The 25,213-nt window shown below is 38.9% G+C and overlaps 1 protein-coding gene across 6 annotated transcripts in view; it reads right to left on the reverse strand.

Moving 5' to 3' along the window:
- Window positions 1-25,213, reverse strand: part of HEATR5A (HEAT repeat containing 5A) — a 131,744-nt gene that overhangs the window by 70,727 nt on the left and 35,804 nt on the right. For 5 of the 6 annotated variants that reach the window (XM_017537605.2, XM_017537606.2, XM_017537609.2 and 2 more), the window contains 5 exons: window positions 22,421-22,671; window positions 19,626-19,737; window positions 13,679-13,831; window positions 11,111-11,210; window positions 5,095-5,204 (listed from right to left, as the gene is read on the reverse strand). In XM_017537605.2, the coding sequence (XP_017393094.1) occupies window positions 5,095-5,204; window positions 11,111-11,210; window positions 13,679-13,831; window positions 19,626-19,737; window positions 22,421-22,671 (726 nt within the window). The remainder of the gene's footprint in view (window positions 1-5,094; window positions 5,205-11,110; window positions 11,211-13,678; window positions 13,832-19,625; window positions 19,738-22,420; window positions 22,672-25,213) is intronic. The other variant, XM_017537610.2, reaches the window with a different exon arrangement.

Genomic DNA, 25,213 nt, shown 5'->3' on the forward strand with positions numbered 1-25,213 from the left:
GATTGAGGCACTGCACTCCAACCTGGGCAACAGAATGAGACTCTGCCTCAAAAACAAGGGAAAGAATTAGTCTGAAAAAACTCAGACATGTTATTATGAAAAATTTCAAACATAAATAGAATATATAATAGTACTAAGATGCCTGCCTCCGCCTCTTCCAGCATATGCTCATTTTTCATCTTTACCAGCTAGAACAATATCCTTTCATCTACATCTCCATTCCTGATCCCACATTCCTCCACATTATTTTTAAGAAAACCCTAGGCAGCATATCATTTCATCCACAAATATTTCATTGTACATCACTGAAGTGAAATGTTTTATTTTGAACATAATTCTACCATCATAATCTCATGTTGTAAAAAAAAAAAAAAAACACTAAAATCAGATTCCCATTCAGCATTCAAATTTCCAACTATCTCATAAATGCCTGTTTTTGCTTGCTTCTATGTTTGTATCTAGATCTTAATAAGGTATACACGTTGCAGCTAGTTTATCTTGTCTCTTTCAATTTAATATTTTCCCTATACCTTCCCCCCATGGGTAATTTATTTGAAGAAACAAGGTTATTTGTTTTGTACAATTTTCTACAGTCTGAATTTTTATGATTATATGCCCCTGGTATAATTTGTTCTATTTGTACTTTTAAAAAAATATAAAGTGGTAGTTGGATCTAGAAGGGGCTCATTTTTCTTTTTGGTTGGGGGGCAGGGTGGGTACAGGTTAGTTCATAAATGAGTATTGTGTTCTCCCATAAGACTAGAGACAACATATGGTTGTCTCTAACAAATACACTGAAAAGCTAATCCATTTATCACACTGACTGCAATGATCACCTCAAAGATGTTTTATCCTAACTTCTGTTGGATTATCAAAACATTTTATCCAGATAGCTTAAATGGCTTTTGCCAGTTTGTAACTTAAGTACTGCAGGAATAAGTAAAAATGCTGCAGTACCCATTTAATGGTACAAGCATTTTTTTATACCATTCCAAGTGTTTCTTTGGGCAACTGCATCAGGATGAAATGAGGACTGGGGTAATACCCACCAATCAGAAGTGGAAGGATGAGTTAGGAAGGATTTACTTGCCATCACCTTCTGTAACATCAGCAGCAGTAACGGTAGTAACAACAAATATTTATATATTTATTTTTTTATTTTTTGAGACAGTGTTTTGCTCTTGATGGCCAGGCTAGAGTGCAAGGGCACGATCCTGGCTCACTGCAACCTCTGCCTCCTGGGTTCAAGCGATTCTCCTGCCTCAGCCTCCAGAGTAGCTTGGATTACAGGCATGTGCCACCATGCCCAGCTAATTTTGTATTTTTAGTACAGACAGGGTTTCTCCATGTTGGTCAGGCTGGTCTCCAATTCCTAACCTCAAGTGATCTGCCCGCCTCGAATCCCAAAGTGCTGGGATTACAGGCATGAGCCACCACGCCCAGCCAACAACAAATATTTATTGAAGTTTATATATACATATTTTTAAGAGATGGAGCCTCACAATATTGCCCAAGCTAATCTCTAACTCCAAGCCTCAAGTGATCCTCCTGTCTCAACCTCCTCAAAAACTGAGATTACACACAATGCTTGGCTTACTGAATACTTAATATGTGTCCGGAAATTTCCTAAAAGCTTTACGTATAACGCTCACAGTAACCTAATGAGGTCAGGTTAGTATGTTGTTTTACAAGTAAGGAAAAAGGAACAGAGAATTTATTACTTGCCAGAGATCATATAGTGATTACATATCTGCCAGACTGAAACCCAATTAATCAGGCTCCAGAATTTGAGCTTTTTTTTTTTTTGAGACAGAGTCTCACTCCATCGCCAAGTGCCAGGCTGGAGTGCAGTGGCGCGAACTCGGCTCACTGCAACCTCTGCCTCCCGGGTTCAAGCAATTATCCTGCCTCAGCCTCCTGAGTAGCTGGGACTACAGGTGTGCATCACCACGCCCAGCTAATTTTTGTAATTTTAGTAGAGACCAGGTTTCACTATGTTGGCCAGGATGGTCTCGATTTCTTGACCTCGTGATCCACCCGCCTTGGCCTCCCAAAGTGCTGTGATTACAGGCGTGAGCCACTGCATCCGGCTGTCAGAATTTGAGCTTTTAACCACCATGCTGAATCATTCGTCCATCTAAATTGTGTTTAATATGCTACAGAGAAAAATTTTTATTACATTTATCATTTTTTCTTTTTTTTCAGCCATAAGGAATGAAAATTTTTATTATATTTAATCTTCCTTTCAAGAAGGTATACATTATGGGGTACCAATACATACATATAATATGAACACAGGAACTATTATGTTTCATAAAAGATAAAAACAAAAGCACTATTAATTTAGGGAGAGATTACAAACATGAATTAGGAAGAGTGGACAGGATCAGTGAAGTCTTAATGAAGCAAAGGAGAGCTGCTCAAAGGAATGTCTACGTTTAACAGCCAGCATATGACACTTAGGAAAATAATTCTGTTGGTAGTACAATATACAAGGTATGTTTGTTCCTACAGCTGTGTGTGAAAAAATTAGAAAATCTCTGCTTCTCAGTTAAAGTGTTTACTTGGCTAACTGTCCCTGGAAAAAGTATCTAAAGGTAATTAAGATAATTTTGAAATGCAAATAAACTTTTGCATAAAAATGTATCACTGACTTGCTGATGAGTTATTTTCAGTGTAGAGAATATTAAAATATTTGAAAAGAAATCCATACCAAAACTAAGACAGGAAATAAAAACTAAGAACTCAATTTTCACTCCAATCCTTTGGAAAACTAAGTCACTCTAAGACTCTAAGTCTACATCTGCTGTATAATCATAAAGAAAAGTTATTTCAATTCTTAAATACATTCCAGGTGACAAAAGCAATTTCTTATTATGCCCTAGAAACTGACTCTTTGACAATACATTGGAGTGACTGATAAAAATCAGAACTTTATTTATTTTGTTATGGAGTCCCACTCTGCTGCCCAGGCTGGAGTGCAGTGGCTTCATCTCAGCTCACTGTAACCTTTGCTTCCCAGTTTCAAGTGATTCTCTTGCTTCAGCCTCCTGAGTAGCTTAGACTACAGGCATGCACCACCATGCCCAGCTAATTTTTTTTTGTGTAGTTGTAGTAGAGACAGAATTTCACTATGTTGGCTAGGCTGGTCTTGAACTCCTGACCTTAAATGATCCGTCTGCCTTAGCCTCCAAAAGTGCTGGAATTATAGGTGTGAGCCACCGTGCCCGGCATAGAGTTTGTTTTTTCCAGAAGTTCATAATAAGTCCTGATTTTGTCTCTGAAACTGATTTGACACACACACATATATTTATTATTCGTTTAGGACTCCTGATTGCATTTCCAAACCCCAATTCTGAGAAAATCCAAGTTAAAAAAAAAAAAAGTAGAAGACTTCAAGACTTTTTCCTCTAATTCAAGTTTTTTAAAGGGTAAGACTTACATTATCAGGGCGTGCCCAGTGGCTCATGCCTGTAATCCCAACACTCTGAGATGCCAAGGCAGAAGGATCACTTAAGCCCAGAAATTTGAGAACAACCTGGGCAGCATAGCAAGACCTAGTCACTACAAAATGACAAAAAAACAAAAACAAAAACAAAAAACTAGCCAGGAGTGGTGGCATACACCTGTAGTCCCAGCTACTTGGGAGGCTGAGGTGGGAGGATCACTTGAGCCTGGGAGGTCAAGACTGCAGTGAGCCATGATCACTGCATGGATGACAGAGTGAGGCCCCACATAAAAAAAAAAAAAGACTTACATCATAACTTATCAGAAGATACACCGTAGATTTTAAGTAGTGATTCTTGTATTCCTAAATGTTTAATGAAGAGTTGAGCAGCAGTCCTTTTGGCTGGGCACAGTCGCTCATGCCTGCCATCCCAGAACTTAGGGAAGCCAAGGAGGGCAGATCACCTGAAGTCAGGAGTTCGCACCTGTAATCCTAGCACTGTGGGAAGCTGAGGAGGGTGGATCATGTGAGGTCAAAAGTTCAAGACCAGCCTGGTCAACATGGTGAAACCCCATCTCTATTAAAAACACAAATTAGCCAGGCGTGGTAGTGCGTATCTGCAGTCCCAGCTACTTGGGAAGCTGAGGCAGGAGAATCGACTGAATCTGGGAGGCAGAGGTTGCAGTGAGCCAAGATCACGCCACTGTGCTCAAGGCCTGGGCAACAGACAAGACTGTCTTTAAAAAAAAAAGTTTATTTTAGTCTGAAAATAAATTTAAAGATACTACTGTAAAATTCTGAAGAAAACAGCTTTTGTCACAACCTAACAGTTATCTGAGCTGTGGAACACAGAAATTATCTCTCAGCTTTATACTAGATATCTAACAAGTAATTTTTTTATTGATAGATGGCACAGAATAAGATAGACGTATCAGACTGTTAAGTCTCTAAACAGGTTACTTAAAAAAGGCAGCAGCACAGCATGAGGCAAACTTATGTTTTAATCTTGACTCTACTCTTTACCAGATATGTGTTCTTGAGTTAAGAAAAATGTAACTACTTCACTATATCATCCTAGGATAAACAAGATATGATAGATACAATTTCTAGTATACTGCCTGATGCTTTTTTAAAAAAACATATTTTAGGCTGGGTGCAATAGCTCACACCTGCAATTCCAGCACTTTGGGAGGCCAAAGTGGGAGAATTGCTTGAGCCCAGGAGTTCGAGACCAGCTTGGGCAACATGGCAAAACCCCATCTCTTCCAAATATACAAAAAATTAGCTGGGCATGGTAGTGTGCCTATAGTCTCTGCTACCCAGGAGGCTGAGGTAGGAAGGTCACTTGAGCCCAAGGTCAAGGATGAAGCGAGCCATGATTGCTTACCACTGCACACCCGCCTGGGTGAGAGAGTGAAACCCTGTCTCAAAAAAAATTAAAACAAAAACCAAAACAAAACCCCGAATGTATTTATTTACCATAAAATGGTGAACACCTGGATTAGAAATGAATTCCCTAAATCTTCTAGAAACAAGGCACTAAATAACTGCCATTATAATTCATTTAAGTACTTAATGAGTAACAATAACTTTCCGGGAACTATACTAGCCACAAACAACAAAACCTTTTGGTCTAAGGCACATACCTTCATAGGTCTCAGGAGGCAATAAAACCAACAGTTCATAAAGTCTTTGTCTATAAACCACTGATGGTGTTTTCAAAGGACTTCCATACGTTTTTAGTATTGAAGAAAGCCTTAAAATAAAAGAAAAAGTATATTTTAAGTGGTTAAGTTATGTAACAATATACAAAAACTGACAGCTTAACATCTTAACATATAAGTTATATATCTTATTAACAAACATTAGTGCTGCTTGATTTTTCTTTTTTGAAACAGGGTCCAGCTCTGTAGCCCAGAATGGGGTACAGTAGCATGATCCTGGCTCACTGCAACCTCTGTCTTCTGGGTTCAAACCAGTCTCCCACCTTGGATTCCTGAGTAGCTTGGAACTGCAGGCTTGGACCACCATGCTTGGCTAATTTTTTTGTATTTTTGGTAGAGACGGGTTTTGCCATGTTGTCCAGGCTGGTCTCAAACTCCTGGGCTCAAGCAATCCTTACACCTCAGTCTCCCAAAGTGCTAGGATTACAGGCCCGAGCCATCACACCTGGCCACAAATTATCTTAGGATCTTTCTTCACTCTCTCCTTTCATTTTCACGTACTCTTCTTTATCATCTGTTCACCTTTCTTATTGGTGCTAAGACGTCGCTTTACCAATGCTCATTCATTCAACAAACATTTGCTAAGACTACTACTCTTAACAAGGTACGTAATCAACTAGAGCATGGGTTTCATCCTTAGCAATACAGAAATTCAATGAAATTACTTTTATTATGTCACTGGAATAAATTTGCTTAACTGTTACAGCATGAGGTTCCCAGGTTCTCTAATAAATTCTGGCGATGTTGAGTCATTTTTTGGTGTGGTTGAGACGGGGTCTCGCTCTGTCGCCCAGGTTGGAGTGTACTGGTGTGATCTCAGCTCACTGTAGCCTCAACCTCCTGGGCTCAAGTGATCCTCCCACCTCAGTCTCCCAAGTAGCTGGGACCACAAGTGTGGGAGACCATGTCTGCCTAATTTTTGTATTTTTTGTAGAGATAGGGTTTTGCCATGTTGCCCAGGCTGGTCTGAAACTCCTGGGCTCAAGTAATCCGCCCGCCTCGGCCTCCTGAAGTGTTGGGATTACAGGCGTGAGCCACCATGCCTAGCCAACTGTAATTTCTAGAAACTAATGCTTTGCTATTTTTAGTGTCTAGAAGAAAGGAGAGTTATCTATTGACTTATCATTGCATTATTTTTAACTGTTGGTTCCATTTAGTATCTTTCAGCTTGGTAAATACTATTCAGCAAACATAATTATAACACCTGGGTAAGGCCAGAAGTGATGGAGGCTCACACTTGTAATTCCAACATTTTGGGAGACTGAAGCCAGATGATCACTTAAGCACAGGAGTTTGAGGATACAGTGACTCAAACGCCATCCTGTGCCGCTGCACTCCATGACTGCACCACTGCACTCCATCCTGGGCAACACACTGAAACAGTGTCTCTAAACAAAAACAAAAACCTTTATTTTAGTAGAATTTTTTAGTTACCAAAGTTAAGAATAAATCCATGGCATTTTTTTTATTTCTCTAAGGCCAAATTAGAAATAAATAGCTAACATATAAAAAATATTTCAATCATATTCATGAGATGTTAAGAAATTATATTTCTAAAGATCCTGCAACATTCACTTATTTTAAATATAATAAAATTTAGTTCAGAGAATTCTGTATTTTTTTTAAAAAAAGATGAATAAAACAAAAGAATTTAGAAAAGCATTTTTATTGGTTTCTGCTTTCATTAGGAGGGCAGATTATAGTCCCAGCAGGGCCTTTCTGCTCCTTACTTAGGTAAGTATAATAAGTCTTTTATCAGGATAAAGATAATTTGTATTGTTAGACTTATAGAAAGAGACTGTCTATTGGGGTAGGGCCAACCAGCCCCTTTATCAATACCAACACTAGTATCAGTAACAACACAAGGATCTGAGACTAGACTTGCACCCATGATGGGGTGTAAAACCCATTCATTTTAAGAAACTTTCACCAAATCAAACTAGGAATAGGAGGCTACTCTCTTAATCTGATAAGAGTATCTACTAAAAAAGCTGGAGGGAACATCATTCTTATCAGTAAAACATGAAAAGCATTCCCTTTAACCATTTCTAATTTAGTTTTAAATGGCAGTTATCTAATATAGTTAGCACAGAAGGAACAGAGAAACAATATTGTAAAAGGAAAAATCCAGATGAATCTACAAATTAATGTTTAACATGAGAAAATTCAGCAAGGTGGTTGGATAAAAATACATTGTTATACAGCAGCAATAAACAGATTACACACACTATACACCTACTTCAAAAAAATTCAACTTTGTAAAACACCTCAATAATAGTAAAGATGTATCATGTTCACAGGTGTTATAAAACTATGAATTATCTTCAAATTTATCCAGAGATTCAATGCAATCTCAAGTAAAATTTCTTTTATTTATTTATTTTTTTGAGATGGAGTCTCACTCTGTCGCCCAGGCTGGAGTGCAGTGGCATGATCTTGGCTCACTGCAGCCTCTTCCTCCTAAGTTCAAGTGATTCTCCTGCCTTGGCTTCCCAAGTAGCTGGGATTACAGGTGTGTGCCACAACACTCAGCTAATTTTTGTATATATATTTTGTTTCAGTACAGATGGGGTCTCACCATGTTGGCCAGGTTGGTCTTGAACTCCTGACCTCAAATGACCTGCCTGCCTCGGCCTCCCAAAGTGCTGGGATTACAGCCTGAGCCACCTCGTCTGGCTCCAAATAAAATTTCAATAGAAGATCAAAAGTGCATGCAGGGCCAAAATATGTCTAAAGAGGAATAAGGTCAAAAGGCTCAATCTAACATATAAAATGTATTATAAAGATAACATGTTGGCATATAAACAAACACATCAATAGCACAAACATAGATCTTGTATAAATGAGAATATAATACATGACAGGAATGAATGGCAATCATTGAAGGACGTATGGATTTTTTTAGAAAAGTATGGGACAATTGCTATCCACATTTAAAAAGAAAACGAAATAGAATCCTGCTATGGTCTGAATGTGTCCTCCAAAATTCATGTACTAGAAACTTAATCCTCAATGCAGTACTGCTGGGAGGTAGGGCCTTTAGGTAGATGTTCAGGTCACGAAGGCAAAGCACTCACAAATGGATTAATGTCATAAAAGGGCTTCACCGAGGGAGTTTAACCCTTTTTTGCCCTTCCATCCCTTTGCCATGTGAAGAAGACAGAGTTCCTCCCCTCTAGAGAATGCAGCAATAAGGTGACACCTTGGAGGTAAACAGCAGGTTCTAACCAGACACAAAATCTGCTGGTATCTTGATCTTGGACTCCTGCCTCTAGAACTGTTATAAATAACTGTTTTTTAATGAATTATCCAGGTATTTTGTGATAGCAACATAGCAGCACAAATGGACTAAGATCCCTAGCTCACTCCAAATAGAAGAATCAGTTTCAGATTACTTAAAGACAAACCGTCAAACATTTCATAGAGAAATATAAGAAAATAAAACTTTGCAGTAAGGCTTTTTTGTTTTTTTAACTGGAGTCTTGCTCTGTCATCCAGGCTGGAGAGCAGTGGCGCAATCATGACTACAGCCTTGAATTACGGTGCTCAAGCAATCATTCCTGCCTCAGCCTCCTGAGTAGCTAGGACTACTAGTAGACATCACTATGTCTGGCTTTTGTTTTGTTTTGGTTGAGATGAGACCCTCCTATGTTGCTCAGGCTGGTCTCGAACTTCTGGCCTCAAGCAATCCTCCCAACTTGGCCTCCCAAAGCACCAGGATTACAGGCATGAACCCCCTGCCCGAGCCAGCAAGAATTTTTAAACAAAAAAAGCTGAGCGCGGTGGCTCATGCCTATAATCCCAGCACTTTGGGAGGCTGAAGCGGGCAAATCACTTGAGGCCGGAAGTTCAAAACCAGTGTGGCCAACATGGCAAAATCCTGTCTCTACTAGAAATACAAAAATTAGCCAGGCATGGTGGTGAATGCCTGTAATCTGTTACTCGGGAGACCAAGGCTGGAGAATCATTTATACCCAGGAGGCAGAGGGTGCAGTGAGTGGAGGTCACACCAATGCACTCCAGCACAGGCAACAGAGCAAGACTCTGTCTCAAAAAACAAACAAAAAAACAACCTGGCTGGGCACAGTGGCTGACAGATATTGGGAGGCCAAGGCGGGTGTATCACCTGAGGTCAGGAGTTTGAGACCAGCCTGGTCAACACGGTGAAACCTCATCTCTACTAAAAATACAAAAATTAGCTGGGAATGGTGGTGCATGCCTGTAATACCAGCTACTCAGGAGGCTGAGGCAGGAGAATCACTTGAACTCGAGAGGCGGAGGTAGCAGTCAGCCAAGATCATGTCACTGCACTCTAGCCTGGGCAACAGAGTAAGACTCTAAAAACAAATAACACAAAAAACAAAAGCAAAAAGCTCTTATAAATAAGCAACAAAAAGACAAGAAAAATAGGTTAACAGTATGAATGAACACACATTTCATAGGAAGAGGAGGGGGAATACTGAGAAAAAAACAAATATATAAAATTATACTTAAACTTTCAGGAAACCGATATACAATTAAAACCATGAGATACCATTTTATATCTATTGGATGGGGGTAGAATTGATATCTGAGTAAGTGTGGGTGAAAAAGTGGATCAAAGGGTACTTACACTATTGTTAGAAATACAGAACACTGAAAAATAATTTGGCATTATTTTTTGAAGATGAACATAGAAATACATTTTAGCATAGCAATTTCACTACTAGGTATATACCCTAGAGGCCTAAACACTTGAGTAAGAATGGTCATAGCATTACCTTTAAAAGCAGAAAACTGAAACAACCCAGAAGCCAATGGACAAGAGAATCAATGTTGTTGTATATGCACACAATTAAATATTATACAGCAACCAAAATAAATGAACTTAAACATAGGTAAAACTTAGAAACATAATGTTGAATAACAAGAGCAAGTAACAGAAACAGGACAATAATTTTTGCCTGATCCAAACCAAGCAAACCTAAACAACATACTATTTTAAGAAACAAAAATATGTGATACGCTTTTTTAAAATGCAAGGAAATGACAACTATAAAACTCAGATTAGTGGTTGCTTCTAAAGGAAGGCAGAAAGAATGGTGCTGAAGGGGGGCACATAGATACCATCAATAGTATCATTAACGCTCTAGTCCAGTGGTAGTCAAATTATGACGCACTGCCTGTTTTTGTAAAAAAAAGTTTTACTGGAGCACAGCCACATTCGTCATTCATTCATTTACCATAATATTATCTATGACTGCTTTTGAGCAACAATGAGAGTTGAATAGTTGCAACATAGACTTCATAGCCTGTAAATACTAAAATATTTACTGTCTGCTCCTTTGGAAGAAACATTCACAAACCTCTGCTCAGACTGTGTTGGATTAACAAGTGCACATTTTATTACTATACTTTATAAGCCACATCTTAAATGTATTTTTCTGTATATATAAAGTTTAATCATTAGATGCTTTTTGAAAAGAACTTTCTGCATGTTTTATTAATTTGGAAATTACAAGTGATGATATTATATATTGGCTTTTCCCTATGTTTTAATCATATATGTATAACTCAAAGTTATGAAAAATATAAACAAAACATTGAAACTGTTAACAAGTATCTGGTTCTCACGAACACAAAATACACTAACAAACCAATAAAATGCATACCTGAAAAGGTTAAGTGGATTAATATTTAATTTCTTGTTAAATCTGACTGTATGGAAGGTACATTATTCCCCCAAAATTTTCCTTCCCTTTTAATATGTATTTTTCTTTCAAGATCCTAGCCTAAAAAAAAAAAACAAATCATATAACTAACTGATTACCTTCCTCTACAAAATCATTCACCAAGTATAGAAATTTGCCTTATTAATGTGCTTAAGGAATATTACAGAATCAGAGGGTAACTAATTCCTCTTAGAAAATTTTATCAAATCTAAATAGTTGATCCTTACTGAGTTAGCAAATCCACAGCACAAGGAAGTGGTGGAAGAAGACGCTGAGTTACTTCCTCAGTAAGGAGATCACCACAGTGGGAAACAAAGCTCTTGATAGCTGAAAAAGAAAACAGACTTTTACTTGGGCATACTGTAATCAACCATGAAAGGCACATTTTGATTATGGTACAACATTAGCATTGTTATTAGAGTAACAAAGCAATTTGATAAAATAAAAAAAATCTTGAAACTCTAGTATGAAAAGGAATATAGTGCCTTCTACTACTAAGTCATACTTAAAAAAAATTTTTAAACTCCCTAGGATTACTAAGACTGAGCAATAACTGTATTCAGAAAATGATGCTCTCCTTGGGTTTTACTCAGCCCTCAAGCTCAGAAGGAAAAAAAAAAAAAAACAGGGTAGACTCTCAAGTTTGCCAGCTCTATAACTAGTTCCAAGGAATCACACTGACTTTCAATGTTAGGTTTTTACAAATGTTATCTGAAACAAATAATGTGTGCCACTACATCCAGCTAATTTTTGTATTTTTGTAAGAGAGGGGGGTTTCACCATGTTGGCCGGGCTTACTCTCAAACTCCTAGCCTCAAGTGACTCATCTGTCTGCCTCAGCCTCCCAAAGTGCTAGGATTACAGGAGTGAGCCACTGCACCCATCCTGAAATAAATAACCTTCTATAATAAATTACTTTCTATGTAGAATAAGATGAGTACTTTAAAATCAGACTGGGCCAGGCACGGTTACTCATGCCTGTAATCCCAGCATTTTGGGAGGCTGAGGCAGGCGGATCACCTGAGGTCAAGTGTTGGATATCAGCCTGACCAACATGGAGAACGCTGTCTCTACTAAAAATACAAAATTTAGCCATGTGTAGTGGCGCATGCCTATAATCCTGGCTACTCGGGAGGCTGAGGCAGGAGAATTGCTTGAACGTGTAAGGTGCAGGTTGCAGTGAGCGGAGATCGTGTGATTGCACTCCAGCCTGGCAACAATAGTGAAACTCCATCCAAAAAAAAGTCAGATTGATCAATTCTTCTTTTCCCCCTCCCCCTTTGAGACAGAATCTCAGGTTGGAATGCAGTGGTGCAATCACAACTCACCACAGCCTCCTAGACTCAGGTGATTCTCCCACCCCAGACTACAGCCATGTACCACCATGCCAGGCTAATTTTTGTATTTTCGTAGAGAGAGGATTTCACCATGTTGTCCAGGCTGGTCTTGAACTCCTGAACTCCTGAGGCCACCCACCTTGGCCTCCAAAAATGATGGGATTAGTCATGAGTCACTGAGCCTGGCCAAGATCAATTTCAAAAGTGGTTTTTCATTAAGAGTAAAAATGCCATGAATAAACACAATCAAAATCAAAATCAATGCTTCCATGTCTATCCAAGGATCTCACCCTTCATGGTGAGACAATACTTTTAACAGTCTATATAGTGTAGAAGGTACAACTTTCATATACAGGTGACCCTTGAACAACACAAATGTGAACTTTGCAGGTCCTTTTATGCGTGGCTTTTTTTCAGTAGACACCATACCAAGTGTGCTTACCTCTCCAGCCTCCCCTTCCACCTGCTCCACCTCTTCTCAATCTGCCCCCGCTGAGACAAGATCAACCCCTCCTCTGCCTTCTCAACATAAAAACAATGAGGATGAAGACCTTTATGATGACCTATTTCCATGTAATGAACAGTAAATATATTTTCTCTTCCTTAAGATTTTCCTAATAACGTTTTTTTTCTCTACCTTAATATAATATATACAACATATAAAATATGTGGGCCAGGTGTGTTGACTCATGCTTGTAATCCCAACACTCTGGGAGGCTGAGGTGGGAGGACTGCCTGAGGTGAGGGGTTTGGATCAGACGGGGCAGCACAGTGAGACTCTATCTCTACAGAAAATTTAAAAATGAGCTGGCCATGGTGGCATGCACCTATAGTCTCAGCTACTTGGGAGGCTGAGGTGAGAGGATCACTTGAGCCCAGCAGGCCAAGGCTGAAATGAGCTATGTTCACCCCAGTGTACTCTAGCCTGGGTGACAGTGAGACCCTGTCTCAAAAAGACCAAAAAAAAGTGGTAACTGACTATGTTATCAGCAAGGCTTCTGGTCAACAGCAGGATATCAGATATGCTTTGGGTGAGTTAAAAGTTGGACACAGATTTTTGACTTCGAGGGAGATTGGTATCCCTAACCTCCATGCTGTTCAAGGGTCAACTGTATTGACTAAATGGAAACCATGCTTAATCAATGGTAATTAAACCAAATCTTAGTATTTCTGAAAAGAGGAATGAATGCTTACCTAAGACAAAACAATGTTGATAGTTTTTAACTGGATTGCACCTAATAAACCATGTATCTTAAGAACTCTCAAATCTGGTTTAATATATCATATGCCAGTTATCATTACCAACTAATCAATTATAAATTTTTTGTTCAGTTATAAAAAAATCATTAGAGGCATATCCCCCCACCCATGGTAAATAAAACATACAAGTACATGTTAAGGACCACAGGTGGGCACAAAACCAACGGAAAGGGAGAGAAAAGACTAAATCCAACCTACCACACAGCGCACCAGCTCGTCCTTCCAGGGTTACCTGCCATGTAAATGAATCTCCTCGGCTCTTTTCTGTTTCTAGATCTTTAGGAGATGCTGGAAAGACACACTTCCACAACAGCAGAACTCGAGCAAGGTGATGGCTAACAACTGCAGGACCTGTAATTTATTCAACTTGTCACTTGTAAGAGAACCTAAGGTTGTCACTCTTTAAAATTATATAATTAAGCAGGAACTTCTCCCTAAACATTTAAATTCATTATTGCAATATTTTGTCCCCTTTCTCATCTTCAGGTTCCAAATTAATCTATTACTAAATGAATCACTATCTGAAGGTGTTGGAGCACAGAGAGGAAAAACAACAAACTAATGGTACAGCCTGGGCTCTAGTGTCAGCTCTTCCACTACTGCTATGTCCCCTTTGAGATTCAGTTTCATCTGCAAATAAAATGAAGCTAAAACCCCCTGTAATGCTTGTCTTTAAGGGCTTGTCAGGTCCAAATGACAGAGTGCACTTCAAAGTACTCTGAAAAGCTATAATGGACCACATAATGCAAAGTACAACTGCTATAGTAACAAACAACATTGCATCCTTTTTGAGACAGGGTCTTGCTCTGTCCTCCAGGTTGGAGTTAAGAAGTGCAGTTGTATGATCACAGCTCACTGGTGATCCTTCTATTTCAGTCTCCTGAATAGCTGGGACTACAGGTATGTGCCATCATGCCCAGCTAATTTTTGTATTTTTCTTTTAGAGATGAGATCTTGCCATATTGCCCAGGCAGGTCTGAGCTCCTGGGCTCAAGCAATCCACCCACTTCAGCCTCACAAAGTGCTGGAATTACAGATGTGAGCCACTGCACCTGGCCCATTGTACTCCTGATCTTCAGAATAATGCTAACTTCTAACAGCAACTTGTTCAAGGTCAAAAATCAGATATGAAATATCAGAACAGAATATTTTGTGAAAAAAAGATTTCAGAGCAACACTTATGAATTGAAGGAATCATGACACAAACCCAGTAATACAAAACAATGTTCAATGATAACATTATCAATTTTTTAAAAACTAAGATATACAAGATATATAAAAACCAAAACCCATAGCTTTTCTCCCCAAGTAACTTTTCTTTAAATTTCTGGGGTTACCTTAAACTTCTCCAAAAAGCACTCTCTACTTCTTACTCCCACATTCCACTGACTATATGTCTTTCTTCCATTCCAAATCCATAGCTCAGAACTGCATTTGGCTTTGGAGGGAGACTGCCTAGGTTAATATCCTGGCTCCATCCACTTATTAGTTGAATAAACCTGGATGAGTTACTTAACCTTTTTGTGCCTCAATTTCCTCATCCATAAATGGGAGAATAACAGTATTTGATTCAAAGGACAGTTTCTGAGGCATATTGAGTTTATACACAGAATAGCACTTAGAGCTGAGCATGGTGGCTCATGGCTGTAATCCCAGCACTTTGAGAGGCTGAGGCTGCAGGATTGCTTGAAGCCAGGTGTTTGAGACCAGCCAGGTCAATAAACCAAAATCCCATCTCTACAAAAAAGTAAAAAGTTAGCTGGGTGTGGCAGCACATGCCTGTTTGGGAGGCTGAGGCAGGAGGATCATTTGAGCCCAAGATATCAAAGCTGTAGCAAGCTACAGTCTGATTGTGCTACTGTACTCTAGCCTGGGCAACAGACAGGGCAAGATCCTTTCTTTAAATGAATAAATAAGTATTATAATGTATATAGCAAACACAACATACACACACACTTTATGAACCATCCAAAGAGAGACAAGATATGAAGGAATCGGTAGATAAATCCAAGTTTTTTTATATGGCATCATATAAACTGGGAAGCGTATCAAAAAAGGCTTAAGTGTGTAGTTCATATTCAAGGAATGAATGTGGTTTACTTGTGTTTACATTAGTTCAGAGCAAAATAGTAAAGAAAATTATAAATCGTAAAGGGAATGATAAAAACAGAGAAGATGTGTTTGAAATGCAAAGCAAAAATTAACAGAGCACTAAGATTGCTATCTAAAAATCATTCCCAGCTGGGCACTGTGGCCTATGCCTGTAATCCAAGCACTTTGGAAGGGCATGGCAGGAGCATCACTTGAGCCCTGGAGTTCAAGATCAGCTGGGGAAACAGCAAGATTCCATGTCTACAAAAAAAATTTAAAAATTAGCTGGATAGGCCGGGCGCAGTGGCTCACGCCTATAATCCCAGCACTTTGGGAGGCCAAGGCGGGTAGATCACTAGGTCAAGAGATCGAGACCATCCTGGTTAACATGGTGAAACACTGTCTCTACTAAAAATAAAAAAATTAGCTGGGCATGGTGGCGCACGCCTGTAGTCCCAGCTATTCAGGAGGCTGAGGCAGGAGAATTGCTTGAACCCAGGAGGCGGAGGTTGCCGTTAGCCGAGATCGCGTCCAGCCTGGGTAACAAGAGCAAAACTCTGTCTCAAAAAAAAATGAGCTGGATGTTGTGGTACAAACCTATAGTCATGGCTATTTAGGAATCTGAGGCAGAAGGACTGCTTGAGCCTGTCATTCAAGGCTGCAGTGAGCTATGATACTGTCACTGTACCCCAGTATGGGTAATATGCTGAGACCTTCTTTCTTTAAAAAAAAAAAAAAAAAAAATCCTTTTCCCACAAAAGGAATCAAGGTTCTTTGGAGAAATGGCTAATGGCAAGCCTAGGGCAGGAAATGTACAATATAAAACCTGGGACATCTTACACGCAAACACATTCTCAAAGAATATTAGGTTCATGTTAAAAGAGCAAATGAACCAACTTGAAGCAACTCCCAATGACCAAAGATAAGACAATTTGAGGATTGAAAGCAATAATTACAGCAAATGATTAAAACATATAAATATATAAAATTCCATGAGTTCATAATGACACCTAAAAACAAAAACCTCACTGGTTCCCCTTGAAAGCTGCTAATGATACTAAACCATTCTAAAAATTAATAATAGCCTGGGTGCAGTGACTCATTCCTACAGTCCCAGCACTTTGGGAGGTCAAAGCAGGCGGATCACTTGAGTCCAGGTGTTCAAGACCAACCTGGGCAACATGGCAAAACCCCCATCTCTACAAAAAATTAGCCAGGTGTGATGGTGCATATGGTCTCAGCTATTCGAGAGGCTGAGGCAGGTGGATCATCTGAGCCTGGGGAGGTTGAGGCTGCAGTGAGTCATGATCATACCATTGCACTCCAGCCTGGGTGACAAAGTGAGACCCTGTCTCAATAAATAAATAAATAAATAAGAATAAAAACAGATAATAAAGGGAAAGAATAGTTAAGAAAAATGAATAAAACCCAAGAAAATGCAGTAATTAAATAAAACCTTAATTAAAACTTTTAATACATCTTTGTATGATGACTATGAAGTAAAATATGATGTACAGGAGAAAGGACCTCTTGTTGTCTTCCTCCAATACAAATTACCTTGTTTTAAATCTCGTTTGTCAAAATAGCGCTTATTAAGTGGTTTATTTCCTCCTTAATTCACCAAGAACATCAATACGGCAGGCATGAACACCCAGCAATAAGCAAATAAAAGCTTAACTACATTATTCCCAGAAAACTGTGAAATGATTCTGCTTTGGGCTAACAAATACTTTCTGTAAAGGGGGAGACAGTAAACATTTGAGCCTCTGAGAGCCATGTACTTCCTGTTGCAATTACTCAACTCTGCCACTGTAGCACCTAAAGGTCACACAGACAATCCAACAACAAGTAAATGTGGTTGTATGCAATAAAACCATACATGCTGAAATGTGACTTTCACATGATTCTCATGTATCACAAAATATGTTTTTTCCCCAACCATCAATAAATATAAAAACTGTTCTTAGCTCACAGGCTGACTAGCAATTTTGGTGGCAAGCCAAATTTGGCTCCTTGAGGCTAAACCTGATCTAGTCCAATAAATCTCTTTAATCATCTTAAGAACACTACTTAAAGCAGTTCTTCATTTATGATTGTTTATTCTAATTTAAGCTCCTTTAGGTCAAATTCATAGGTGTCAAAATGATTTACTGGCCAAATCCAGCCAATTGCTCTATTTCATTATTTTTATTTTTAGATATGGAGTCTCGCTCTGTCACCCAGGCTGGAGTGCAGTGGCGTGATCTCAGCACACTGCAACCTCCGCCTTCTGGGTTCAAGCAATTCTCCTGCCCCAGCCTCCCATGTAGTTGGAACTACAGGCACGTGCCACCACACCCAGCTAATTTTTGTATTTTTTTAGTACGGGCGAGGTTTCACCGTGTTGGCCAGCCTGGTCTTGAACTCCTGACCTCAGATGATCTGCATTCCTAGGCCTCCCAAAGTGTGAGGATTATAGGCGTGAGCCACTGCACCTGGACTTTTTTTTTTTTTATCAACACTGGATGACAATATGTACAGACATCAAACATGCTATATATAAAAATTTCACTTTTTCTTTCTTGAGGGGGAGTCTTGCTATGTTGCCCAAACTGGAGTGCAGTGGCGCAATCTCAGTTTACTGCAACCTCCACCTCCTGGCTTCATGCAATTCTCCTCCCTCAGCCTCCAAAGTAGCTAGAGCTACAGGGGTGCACCACCACGCTCAGCTAATTTTTGTATTTCAGTAGAGACAGGATTTCACCTTGTTGGCCAGGCTGATCTTGAACTCCTGACTTCAAGTGATCCACTCACCTCAGCCTCCCAAAGTGCTGGGATTACTAGCATGAGCCACTGTGCCTGGACTCAGCCAGTTGTTTTATATCTGAGTTATAACTTGTATGACAGTAGAGACTTAAAATATAGCTGTGACAATGCAATAAAATTTTCATTAGCACCACAAGAGTGAGTAAAAAAATAAAGTTTCCGTGGCTCACGCTTATAATCCTAACACTTTGGGAGGCTAAGGTGGAAGGACTGCCTGAGCCCAGGAGTTCAAGACCAGCCACGACAACACAGTGAGACCCCATCTCTACAAAAAAATTTTTAAAATTAGCCAGGCATGATGTTGCATGCTTGTGGTCCCAGCTTCTTGGCGAGGCTTAGGGAGGAGATCACTTGGGCCCAGGAGGTTGAGGATGCAGTGAGCCATGATCATGCCACTGCACTCCCGCTTGGGATACAGAGTAAGACTCTGTCTTAAAAATAAAATCAAGTTTTAAATTTACAGGATATAAATAGTCATGACCGTAAAACAATTACTCTTTTTTTTTGAGACAGAGTCTTACTCTGTCACCCAGGCTGAAGTGCAGTGGTGCGATCTCAGCTCCCTGCAACCTCTGCCTCCCGAGTTCAAGTGATTTTTCTGTCTCAGCCTCCTGAGTAGCTAGGACTATAGGCGCCTGACACCATGCCCAGCTAATATTCTGTACTTTTAGTAGAGATGTGGTTTCACCATGAAACCAAGATGGTCTAGACTCCTGACCTCGTGACCCACCCTCCCAGGCCTCCCAAAGTGCTGGGATTACAGGTGTCAGCCACTGCTCCCAGCCTTGATTCTTAATAAATATAATTTAAGTGAAGCCCATCCCCTTCAATGTAGCAACCTTATTGGCTGTTATGAATCCTCAAACAATTATAGAGCTGAATTCCCAGGCTATGGATATGTTCTTTTACCTATATTGTGGAAAATTTTTTTTCTGAAGATGGGTGTCAATGATTTTTGAAAAAGCCACAGTTGTTCAGTGTTAAGCCTGAAAGATGATTAGTAAATCGGCTTATCCTACTTGAGGCTTATAATCTATTCTGGAAGAAAAAATCAAAAGAGATCTCAAAAGGTTTTAAGCAATGAAGAAAGTAAATGGCTTTTTAAGGTGACTACTAAGAGAAAAATGTTTGTGTGGCTATTTAAATTCTGGTATGTATTAAGTTAGTCTCATCAAATCACATATAAGAATCCTTTCACTCAGAAAACACAAAGTATTTCAAAGTATGTAAACCTTTTACAGACTGTTACCTAATGTCATCAGAGCAGCAATCAGCAACCATCCAGCTTGTGTGCGCGGAGCTGAAAGGCGACTGTTTTGAGCAGCAGAACACAGCAAATCCTCTGCTAATGTCATAATAATCTATTTACATATAGAAGAACAAGTTTTAAAAAAAGCATATCAATTTTTAAATTACTAAATGACAGCAGCTAATAATCTCTTGAAAAATTAATTCTTACATAAAATAAATGTAAGTGATAAAGAATTGTCATTCATGTAGACTACATAATAGGACTGTCATAAAGGAAACTATACAAAATTAAGTTTTCTAGGTTAAATACTGGTATATGAGGTAGTACACAACAATCCCACAATTCTTTGTAAAGCACGTGTGACAACAATGTAAGATTATTCCAGTATAGCTGTAGAGATTTGAATTTACATAGTTTTGAGCAACTATCTTTTTAAATAAGTAATTACTCAAAAAAAAGTTTTCTTATAGGAGTCTCTCTCTTAAAAATGCTACATACTACTTTTATACCTCTGGGCTGATAACAGTCTTCTGAGAGGTAGTATACTATAGTGGTTAGAGTAGTCAAAATAGTCTCACACTGAAGAGTGAGATTTATTAAAATGTTATAGTTAAAGTCTACGAGGCTGGGCACAGTGGCTCATGCCTATAAGCCCAAAGACTCAGAAGGCCAAGGTGAGAGGATCACTTGAGGCCAGGAGTTCAAGACCAGCCTAGGAGTGAGCTAGGATCACACCACTGTACTGCAGCCTGGGCAATAGAGCAAGACCATGTCTCTTTGGAAAAATAAATAAATAAGTAAATAAATAAATGAAAATGACCAGCCTGGGCAACAGAGTGAGACCCTATCTTCACAAAAAAAAGAAAAAAAGAATTAGTCAGGCATGGTAGTATGTGCCCGTAGTTTCAGGTACTTGGGAGGCTGAGATGGGAAGATCGCTTGAGCCCTGGCATTGGAGGCTGCAGTGATCTATGATCTCACCACTGTACTCTGGCCTAGGTGACAAAGCAAGACCCTGTTTCAAAAAAAAAAAAAAAAAAAAGAAGTCCATGAAATAGGCAGTGTTATAAAACAATATAGAGGAAGAACCAGACATTTCACATTTATGGATAATGTATGCTTACATAGTACAAAGGCCAGAGAACAACTAATATGAGAAAACATCTATTACCAATCACCTCTGAAAAAGCAGTAAGTATTACAAGTTGGCATATAAATTTTCTAAAGAGGAAGGCTAGCGTATTTTAAAACAGCCAACCAACTTACCACTAATTTAGGACTCCCTGCAGCTTATACAGCCAATGGAGAGCACTCAAAAAGAGTGAGGACAAAACACACCATTCTAGTCAAATCAGAACAAGTCAATATTCTCTCGGAAAGGAATTCCTAATATAATACGGGAATGGGAACCTTGTCTGAATTAATGCGAACTGAGGATAGTTTTAATTAAATATATTCAATGACAAGTCTTTGCTTAGCAAGATGTGATATGTTAAGAATATAACTAAAATAATAAATTGAAATAAATAATCTCAAGTTGTCAACTGCCTTATTTCAACGGCACTGGCAACACTCAAAATTTTTTTGGAATTGCTCAAGTTATAGAATGCCCTTCTGCAGAGCCTACACTGTGGAGGACATATTATCAAATTCCATAATGACACAGGCATGGCAATGAGAAAGAAAGGAATAAGGGTGATGTATTTTTCAAATATATTTATGAGCTTGTGAGAGGTATGATGGATTATAAGGGCTTCCACTGTCAAATAACATTCTCTGACAACTTACATTTCCTAGCTATTAAAAAAGAGACAAAATTCAAACACCACGCTTGCCTATGTTGTATTATCTATGTTTCATTAAAAAATTGTTTTCCTTAGTTCTCTTCAAAATTCTTTGTACGTTAAAACTGGGTTATTTATTCACTAGGTTTCTATCATTTATTTGTCTGGAAGTGCTGGATTCTAAATTTACTCAGAAAATGACATTTTTTGGTAGGAATACAATTGGGTGGTTGAATATCATTATGAACGCATGAAATTTTATATATTATCTGGTATGTTTTAATTCACTGTAGTAATTATTAATTTGATGTATGTATCATGCAGTCTTTGGTCAGTGGGAGCCCCTTAAGTTACTTCCTTTTAAAATGAACACAGTATTCCTTGATGACTTCCTTACTTTCTGGCATAACAAGATACCCATGTTTATATTGGGGATTTCCTGCCCCAGATCTGAAACCAGCTACTGCTCCATGGAGTCCTGATTCCTTTTTGTTTGGAAATAGTATTTAGTGCTACAATCTGGGCACTAGGGGTGTCCCTGACACTGGGTTATCATTGCGCTTAGGCCTTTTGATTGTACAAAAAGAAGATATAAGTATTTTTGAAAAAAAATGAGTTCATACTGATAATTTCAATTCAAATCTAATGTATGGGAATTTTACTTAACTTCGATTCTACAGTTATAGTTCTTTTTACTTATATTGAAAATGTTGGTTCCCAAGAACATTAACATAATTATTTATCTACTTTATCTTATGATACGTAAACTAATTTTAAAGTAATATCACCAATATACCACTAACTAAATTATCAAATATTAAGCTTAATTATTAAAAGATTTCTTTTTCGGCTCTATTTACCCTCTACAACAAAATTTTTAATGTACTTATATATGGCAGGGCTACATATACAGCAAAATAAAGCATTCGGTAACAAATTCTGTTACTATGTGAAGATACTTGTAACAAAAAGCAGCTCATTATTTTATATAGAGAATGAAATCATTACCTTGCCTTTTCCATGAGGAATTCCTAAAGGGCAATGTTTTACTGCTCCCAGCAAAGCTGCCACAGCAAAACTAAAGCCAGTTACTGCTTCAGGTGAAGACTTAAGTCCAGTAAGCCGTTCAAGGCAACGATCCAAGAGAGGTGTTAGGTAGGAAGGTAATGCCATGGCAATGCAGTGTAAACACCAAGCTGCTGCTAGTCGAACGGAAATGCTAGGATGAGGAATAACTGACAAGATACTGTCAAGAAGGCCTGGAAAAATAGAACAAACAAATGATGACTTAGGTGCATAAATAAACCTCACCTGAGTATAAAATAGTCAAAAGAATACATAGCTTGATAAAAATATATATATTTTTATCAAGAGCCATATTATAATAGAAAAATACATAATTACAAATAATTTTATTTTTCTTTTAATTTCATTTTTCTTCCTTCTCACCATTCCTATTCAAAATAAATTTTAACCTAAGAATTACTTCTACTAATATATCTCATAAAAACTGCCCTAAATTAAGTCCGTATACAAAAGAAAAATTTTATTTCCTAAATAAGCCAATTGCCTACTTTAGCTTCAGATAGACTATTAATTTGGTACTAAATTATCAATAAATAACACGTTGAAAAGGAATGTTATACCCTGGCCAGGTGTGGTGGCTCACATCTGTAATCCCCACACTTTGGGAGGCCAAGGCGGTGGATTGCCTGAACTCAGGAATTTGAGACCAGCCTGGGCAACATGGCAAAACTCTGTCTCTACCCAAAATACAAAAAATTAGCCAGGCATGGTGGCACATGCCTGTGGTACCCACTACTAGAGAGGCTGAGGTGGGAGGATCACTTGAGCCAGGGAGGTGGGGTTTGTACTGAGCCAAGAATGCACCACTGTACTCCAACCTGGGTGACAGACTGAGACCCTCCCTTGAAAAAACAAAGAAAAAAAAAGTCACACCCTGCCCCTATTTTATTTTTTAAACCTTCTAGTACATTTATCTACATAATTTTTTTTTTTTTTGAGACAGAGTCTTGCTCTGTTGCCCAGGCTGGAATGCAGTGGCACAATCTTGATTCACTGCAACCTCCACCTTCTGGGTTCAAGTGATTCTCCCACCTTAGCCTCCTGAGTAGCTGGGATCACAAGTGCGTACCACTACACCTGGCTAATTTTTGTTTTTGTAGAGACGAGGTTTCACCATATTGGCCAGGTTGGTCTTGAACTCCTGACCTCAGGTAATCCACCCACCTCAGCCCCCTAAAGCACTGGATTACAGGCATTAGCCACCGTACTCAGCCTATATAATTAATATACTTTCTATCTACCATGTTGCTCTTCTAAGAGCAAAATGTTAAAATCAAGGTTTTGCTGGGTCCTGAGTGGGCTACTAATCAACTAACTACAAAGACAGTGAAATAACTGCCACCATCATTTTAAAAAATGCTATATTTGCTATGATTCAACATAAATCTTCATCAAACATAAAAGTTTCATGTTAAATGCTATTTAAATAAGTGCCCCAGATCTAAATAGCTTATAAACACAAATATAGTTTCTCTGTTAGAAGGAAATGTGTACCACAAAGGATAAAAGGCATAAAAAATGATATATTTGATATATTTTTTTGAAACAGGGCCTCACTGTCACCCAGGATGGAATGCAGTGGCATGAAGATAGCTCACTGCTGTCTCAATCTCCTGGGCTTAAGTGATATACCTGCCTCAGCCTCCCAAAGAGCTGGGACTACTACAGGTGCACACCACCATGTCTGATTAAGTTTTCAAAAAAATTTTTAGTAGAGAGGAGTTCTTACTATGTTGCCCAGGCTGGTCTTGAACTCCTGAGCTCAAGCAATTCTCCCATCTTGGCCTCCCAAAGTGCTGGGATTACAGGCGTGAGCCACCATACCTAGTCTAAAAAATGATTTTTAAAAGTGATTTTTAGAAAGAAGCCAGTCAGTAATGACCACATATTAAATGACTTTTTTAAACATGAAATATCTGGAATAGGTGGATTCATAGAGACAGAAAGTAAATTCATGGTCACCAGGGGCTAGGGTACAGGCAAATGGGAATGACAACTAATGGACTTCTTTCTGGGATAATGAAAAGACTCTGGAATTAGACAGTGGTAGTGGCTGTACAGTATAGCAAATATATTCAAAAACACTGAATTATATTCCTTATAAGTATAAACTTCATGGTAAGTGAATTATTATTATTATTATTTTTTGAGACAGTCTCTGTTGCTCAGGTTTGAGTGCAGTGGCATTATCTTGGCTCACTGAAACCTCTGCCTCTGGAGCTCAAGCGATTCTTGTGTCTCACCCTCCCAAGTAGCTGGGATTACAGGCATGTGTCACCATGCCTGGTTAATTTTTGGATTTTTAGTAGAGATGGGGTTTTGTCATGTTTGCTGGGCTGCTTTTGAACTCCTGACCTCAAGTGATCTACCCACCTTGGCCTCCTAAAATGTTGGGATTACAGGCACGAGCCACTGCGCCTAGTCGTGAATTCTATCTTAATAAAGCTATTATAAACTGATTAAATAACTTTTAAAAAAAAGAAAAAAATAGGCCGGGCGCGGTGGCTCAAGCCTGTAATCCCAGCACTGTGGGAGGCCGAGGCGGGTGGATCACGAGGTCAAGAGATCGAGACTATCCTGGTCAACATGGTGAAACCCCGCCTCTACTAAAAATACAAAAAAAAATTAGCTGGGCATGGTGGCGCGTGCCTGTAATCTCAGCGACTCAGGAGGCTGAGGCAGGAGAATTGCCTGAACCCAGGAGGCGGAGGTTGC

This window comes from Cebus imitator, unplaced genomic scaffold, assembly GCF_001604975.1.
Source record: "Cebus imitator isolate Cc_AM_T3 unplaced genomic scaffold, Cebus_imitator-1.0 Scaffold104, whole genome shotgun sequence".
NCBI lineage: Eukaryota > Metazoa > Chordata > Mammalia > Primates > Cebidae > Cebus > Cebus imitator.